Below are 7,286 nucleotides of genomic sequence, written 5' to 3'. Positions count from 1 at the left end.
CAATCATAAGAGTTTCCATCTTTTCTTAACCAATACATTCATGTCCTGCCAATAACAACTAAATTAGGAACTCCATAATGTTTAAATGCAGCAAGTCAATGCTTCCAGTGCATAGGCTGATAAATTAACTCAATCCTAAACACACCTCAACCATTGCTTTAATAGTTTTTCCAGCTGTATTTTGTACATTTCAGTTTTGCCAACTCGTTCATGTTAACTTGTAACTAACAGAGGCATGCATTTAAGCTCAAAGTCATCAAAACAATACTAGACATCTAAGAAACAGCTCTCCTTTGATCATGTGTCAAATCTTATGACTGAAGACATTAAACGAGCCCCACCTTCAGGGCATTAACCCAGAGATCCACAGCTCATGAACTCTGAAGCACTCGGTGAAGTTTGCAGAAGCAAGGGCATTTTCTACCTTTGACGACACCATGCCAACATTCTCATCATGCAGGTTCCTCTGCATTCATTACGGCTAACTTGTACATTGGTAAAATGCCTTCTGAGAAACTAATGTGCAGCGCTTTTAAAAATGAATGCAGCTGCTTTGTGTCCAAAGGCTTTCAGCACAACACATGAAGCGGTTAAATAAAACACATGAACTATGAATGTTTAAAGTTTTATTTATTTAAGCAGTTTAATCCAATGTACTTTTCCAAATGTTCAGCTATCAACTGCCAGAACACAACTGATAATGAGCATTCATTCATTAAGAGGAATAAAAAGAAAGGAATGTTTTGGAATTTTCAAAATTAAAAGTTTTTTTTTTTTGCATGTTTTTTTTTAATTTTTATATAATCAAGGTCAAGAGTTAGTTTCTCAACCTGGCAAAACATTTTGATGTCATCGTGTTGTTGTTTTTTTTCTGTTCGAGTTTCTGTTTTTCGATGTTTATTCACTTTTTTTTGTACGGTGTTCCTCTTGGTGAAGACAGGGCCGAAGAGAACCATTCTGGAAAAGGAAGAAAAATGTAAAAGATTAGAAAAACAGTATTTCTTTAATAGTCAAAAAGTGCAAAGGAAAAACTAATCCAAGTTCTTCTCTCACCTGGTGTTAGACGGCCGGCACAGCGGTGCTGGGGACTGGTTTCTGGGCAGATTCTTTGGCCTGATGAGCCTGCAGCACCGCTACTGCTTCATCCACCTGGAATATAAAGTATATTTTTATACCCCTTGTGCGTCAATTAAAAAATAAAAGTTACACATAGGTTCATAGAGGACAAAAATGTCCATGTCCAAAAACGGTCCTAAAAATGTGAAGCTTGGGAGTACAGACTTACGTTTGGTCTCATTTTAAAGAAGACCCTTGACAGATTATTGTTGACGTTAAAAAAAAAAGTTGTAAAAAATTTTAACTTTAAACTAAAATTTAAGGTTTAAGCCATTTGTAATATAAAATATATATTTTACAAAACATGTTGAACACAAAAATTGCTAGAAAATCAAAGGCATAAATCTAAAGTTGTGTTCCAAATTTGAGGTTGATATCTTTAAAAATGAGCTTTTAGTAAGACTTTGTTTGGGTGCAGCACCAAACTTTTCCCATTGGATTCCAGCAAAGCTCCGCTGGTGAACACAGTGGTGTACAGTATAATTTCTCTCTCTCAAACATTACAGGTGCACACACACGATTTTTTTTTAGGACACACTGGCTCTATAATACAGCAAAAGCAGAAAGCAGGAAAAATGTGAGTATTTGCTTTAAACCTGAGAAAATGGCACCATCTGGTAAACTTTTTACAAATTTTAATTTTGAAGCCTTGCCAACAGAATGAAAGCCTATTAACAAAGACTGCGTCATTTTATAGTTAGACAGCCCTGGGATTAAAAACTGCCATTTTAATGGGTTTCCGTGAGGACGTTTTTGTCCTTAAAGGAACTATTTTTTTACCCAGTGTAAAATAGATTTATTACAGGAAATGAATGTGAAATATTAAAATTCCAATAAAAATACACACCTATGCCAAAATGTATGCAGTTGGCATCAAGGTTATTATAGTTTTGCATTTTTAAATTCGTTTTATTTTAATATCATTTTCAAATTTGCAATAAAATTTAGTTTCGTTTTTATTAGTTTCATTAATAATTTTGTTGGTTTTAGTTTAGTTTTTATTTTGTGAACACATTTCTATTTAGTTTTTATATAGTTTAGTTTCAGTTTTAGTTTTAGTAGTTAAACTTTATTAGATTTAACAGATCACTTCCAGAGCGCAGGCCAAAGAAAGACTTTGGCTAATTTAACCTTAGTGATGCAAACGTCTAGCGACACCAAATTAAAGCATGCTGAGATTGATTAGATGGTACAAGTATACAAATACACACCAAAATGAAGCAGTCATGCCTTTTTAAGTCTACACAAGTTGCGCTTACATTATATGTAAAACGCACTAGACTGAATGATAAATGTGTGTTGTGATATTTAATTTGAAAATAAATGTAGCTAATTCTTTATATTATAGCCTATGTCTTTCATCTTATTTAACTATAATCATGATACCGTAACTGTAGTCTCTTGCTCACTTTCCCGCGAACAAACATGCATAAATAAGTGGGACTAATGAAATTAATAATGGTGGAGCCTCAACATTGGATTTGCAGCGTTGCGCATTCTAGCCATTCGCGCTGCAGCTGAAGTGAATGACAGCTTGGGAGCACTCCTTGCTCGCTTTCTGTAGCCTATATCATTTCATTTTTAAGATTTATTTTTAATGCTTCTGTAAAGGACTAAAGGCCGCATAGCCTATACACTGCAGAGTTTAAGGAGAAACACAATGGCACTTAACAGTAAAGGCATATCTAAATATGTTTGTTTTAATTTATGAAGAAGTGTGTAGTTTATGCATATTTGTTCAAAACAGTCTGGCAGATTGTTCACGTGCATAATGCGCCATTTACAGGTATTTCCCTAAACCGAGACACAGCTCATTTATTTTTCAGCCACGGGGTGAGAATGTAATGATTACGAAAACGATTATTATTTTATTTCAGTTTTTTTTTTTCAGTTTACGAAAATGTTTTTTGACCAATCGTTTTCATCTTAGTTTTCGTTTACGAAAATAACCTTGGTTGGCATTAACACAGGCAAAATGATCAAAAAACTAAACTGAAAAGACAAAAATGTTCATAAGGTCGCACAAGGGTGAAAAAAAAAAAAAAAAAAAAAAAAAAAAAAAGTACGTTTTGTTTGGGGATGAAACACATTCTTGACATTATTATCAGTGCTGAGATCACATGATCTCATCAGGAAAAACCCAATAACAAATAACAAAGCCGAGCATCCCATGAGCACTGACCTTTGACCTCAGGGACTCCGGAGACTCCAGCATGTGCAGCAGCTCAGAGTTGTCGATCTCCAGCAGCATTCCGGTGATCCTTCCAGCCAGACTGGGATGCATGTTCTGGATGAGCGGGAACAGACGCTCACCTGTCGCAGAAGAGAGCATGAACGAGATATTCCATTGAAATTCTATTGACTTTTTTAACTGACATACATTTTAAAATATGCAATTGACATCTTTAAAAATACACGTAAAAATGCAACTATAGGTATACTATACATAAAAAGAATCACATTTTGGTGTATATTTTATATACACATACTTGGATTTAATGTGCAGTTTCTAATTTAAAAATTCAAATTGTAAGTACTTGGAAAAAGTACTTTATTGCTTCAAATAACTAAAGTGTCGAAATATGGTTGAAATTATGTTCCACCATCATTCAGTGCAACATAATTAAGTTAAATGAAACTACATACCTATTCTGACCTATACCAACTAAACATATATATATATATATAAAATAATTATTATAAAATTATTATGCATTATACATAACTTTATTATATTTTAAATGATTAAAAACATATTGCTGACAAATGAGTAGAACCGATAATAATGAAGATTGGTAAAGATTTACAATGACGATTAGTATTTTTAGGGCTGCACTGTGATCCTTAAATAGAGACTTTTAATGACATCTAATGCTTCTAAATATGCCTGACGAGATGTTTTGGTATATGAACTATTCTTGCAATGAATCTGAGAGTCAGAGTCTTCTGTAAATCACAGTAAAAACGTATGATGCTCAGAAAAAGTAACACGAAACGGGATACATCGAATCTAATACAAAAAAAGCAAAACCGGAACAAGAAGATAAACTCACCCAGCATCTGCTTCTGTTCTTGTGGAGGGGCGGCAGCCAACATGGACGCCGTCAGAGGCTCCTGACCCTGAACGTGGACAGCAGGCTGAATGCGAGAAATACATAAACGTTAAGAAACACTTTTTTGTGCAAGATACACAAGCAAACATGCACTCTGTGACGCTCTGGAGCAAAAAGCAAGTCAAATTTTGAAAACCCCTCTTCACATGTTGTTTCAGAGCCGCTTGACAGTAAATCATGATGTTAATGTTTATAATATCTTAATATCTTCATCTTCAAAGTCACATTTATCAGATTGGAGCTGGACAATAACGGTTACATCTTGCAACAACAATTGAGTAGTTGAGATTTGCTACATAGTATTAAACATGTTGCAGAGTTATATATCCAGCTTTATATTAGAGCCCGACCGATATGGGTTTTTTGGGACCGATACCGATATTTGGGAGTAAAAAAAAAATCGATATATCGGCCGATATTCTTTGTGTATAATATAGTACAGTACCAGTCAAAAGTTTGGACACTTTCCCATTCGTGTGTCCAAACATTTGACTGGTACTATATATAGAATACAGTATATATATAAACAGAATATATATACACATATAAACACAGATAATGATAAAGATAATACAGAATATATATACTTATAAACAAACTTTATTCAAAATGAGTCTGACATCAGTGCACTGAACAGTAAAGTTGAAGTTTATACAACTTTAATTCAATCCCATTCAACTTGAAGTTTATTTCACTTTGAAACATTCATTCACGGATTTGCGCTAGTAGCAGACAATGGAGCGCACTCTGCTGGACAAACGAAGTAATTACACCATTTCAAGCATTTTATCTGCGTTATATGCTCTGTATAAAAAAAATTTCATATCGGCGGCATATTCGCCGATACCAATATATGGGCGACAGGCTCATATCGGCCGATAATATCGGCTAAACGATATATCGGTCGGGCTCTACTTTATATAAAGAGCTGGATAAGTTATATTTTGTGACAAAAATAAATTCAGGCAGTTGAGACTTATTATATAGTAGGGATGCACGATATTATCGGACCGATATCGGAATCGGCCGATAATGTCTTTAAATGTAAATATCGGCCCGATATAAAAAATTATGCCGATAGGTCACGCCGATAAGGTAATAATGGTGATTAGATTCACTGTTTTGATCGCTGCATTTAAACAGAATGCAGTACAGAATGTGTTCGGTGTGAGAGAGTAAACAGTAATAACAGCAGCCTCCCCCGGGTCCTAATGCTCGTTCGGTAACAAGTTTTAATTCCGTAGGGGGCGCTGTTGGCCTACTTCTAATAAAATGAAAGTAAATTTACTTGAGTACAAGAGATTACTACATTTTTAATGTTCTTAAGCATTAAAGGTAAAACAAACAACAACTTTTATTTATGAAATGTAGTGCAGTAAAAAGACATCATGCTTTGAAATGTAGAGAAGTAAAGTTTTCCAAAGAAAAACACTCAGATACTTTTTAAATTTACTTGAGTAAAGTAAAAATACTTCACTGCTGTCCGCCTCTGGATTTAAAACAAATTTTTTTTTTACGAGTTTTTTTTTCCCCCGCCATAGTCTCATTTTCGTCGGTGAAAAAAAAAAAAAAAAAAAGTCAAAATGACAAAAATCATGGTGAAAATTATTCGTCAACGAAATTAACACTGAACCAGAAATTTGTGGGAGTAAATAGGAAGCGTTCCAGTAAACAAAGCGAGTACCTGTTGCATGGGCACCTGCGGCTGAGTGGGCATGTGCTGCTGTGGGTTGCGGACTCCAGGTGCGTATTTGTACTGCGGCACTCCTCTCACCTGAGCTGTTCCTGTGGCTGCACCTGCAATGGAGGGACGAGGGCCCATGGCCTGAGATGCTGCGAGGAACACGGAGCACAATCTGGATCAGTGAACTTGATAACACACTCATTGGGTCTCATTCATGAAACTTGCGTAAATGACCAAATTCCGAAAAACTCTCCTCCGGATTCACAAACGCTTCGTAAACATCCGATTTGATAGTTAAACATGCATTCCAATCACTCGTAAATAGGGCGCTCGTGCGCGCTCATTCACAATTAGCATAATCCCCGCCTATGAATTACAGCTACACAAATTGCGTGTCCAGGAATGCAGTAGAATATTCTGGTCTACTTTCTCAGGTTTGGCTCCAGTATATTGTATAAATGCAAAAAAGACTAATAGGCCATATGCCTAACAATAAATATTCAATAACGTGTATCCACCAAAGAGTTTTTAAGCCAGCTGAAAAAATGTCAGGTGCTCTTCTTAAAACGGCCAGCTGGTGGCGCTTGAGAACGTTTTGGTGGCACAGCGTTTCTCCAGCTTTAGTTGCTATGATTTGAAATATTAACGGTGGCAACGTATTACTAGTATCTCATTTTTAAGAATTTTACTAAACATAAAAATGCATTGAAACAATGTCTAAAATTGTTTGAAAAAACTAAAAATGTCATTGTACAAGTAGGATGGTTACATTTAGTCATTTAGCAGAAGCTTTTATCCAAAGCGACTTACAAATGAGGACAATAGAAGCAATCAAGACCAACAAAAGAGCAATGATATGCAAGTGCTACTGTATATCAAGTCCCAGTTAGCCTAACACAGCACACGTAGCAAGTTTTTTTTTTATTATATAATAAAAAATAAAAAAAACAGAATAGAAAAAAATAGAGCAAGCTAGTGTTAGAAGCCTTTTTGCTTTTGTTGATTGTATAATAAATAAAAAGAAAACAAATAGATAGAATACAAAAAGATTAGAGAAGCTAGTCGTTTTTTTGTTGTTGTTTTTTCAAGAACAACATTTTACAAAAACCAAGATTTAATATATTTGGTCAAAATCCCATGTTATAAAAGATAAAACTAGCAGCTGCCAAGGGGTAATCAGTCTTACTTTTCCAATACAAAGACCAATAGACCTTTTAATATTAAAAAGTTATGACCAGTCTTAAAGAAAGAAAAAAAAAGAAAAAAAAAGACTAACTTAAGACTAGTCTAAACAGTTTATGCAGCCGGCCCCAGTTATTTATTTACCCTTGTAAGATCACAAGTACACTTGCAAGACACACCCCCCCCCCCCG

General features: G+C 35.0%; 1 protein-coding gene across 1 annotated transcript in view; it reads right to left on the bottom strand.

Annotated features, from left to right (window-relative positions):
• Positions 1-783: 783 nt before the first annotated feature.
• The window catches only part of pabpc1a (poly(A) binding protein, cytoplasmic 1a), a 22,434-nt gene continuing 15,931 nt past the window's right edge, over positions 784-7,286 (bottom strand). The window contains exons 10-14 of the mRNA XM_016466878.1: positions 5,914-6,062; positions 4,170-4,254; positions 3,299-3,429; positions 1,054-1,149; positions 784-957 (exon numbers count right to left, since the gene is read on the bottom strand). Coding sequence (XP_016322364.1) covers positions 1,060-1,149; positions 3,299-3,429; positions 4,170-4,254; positions 5,914-6,062 — 455 coding nt within the window. The 3' untranslated portion in view covers positions 784-957; positions 1,054-1,059. The remainder of the gene's footprint in view (positions 958-1,053; positions 1,150-3,298; positions 3,430-4,169; positions 4,255-5,913; positions 6,063-7,286) is intronic.

The sequence above is a fragment of the Sinocyclocheilus anshuiensis genome, unplaced genomic scaffold (genome assembly GCF_001515605.1).
Source record: "Sinocyclocheilus anshuiensis isolate Anshui unplaced genomic scaffold, SAMN03320099.WGS_v1.1 scaffold480, whole genome shotgun sequence".
NCBI lineage: Eukaryota > Metazoa > Chordata > Actinopteri > Cypriniformes > Cyprinidae > Sinocyclocheilus > Sinocyclocheilus anshuiensis.
The sequence above is the reverse complement of the archived record's forward strand: the minus strand, read 5'-3'. Positions and strand labels throughout refer to the sequence as shown.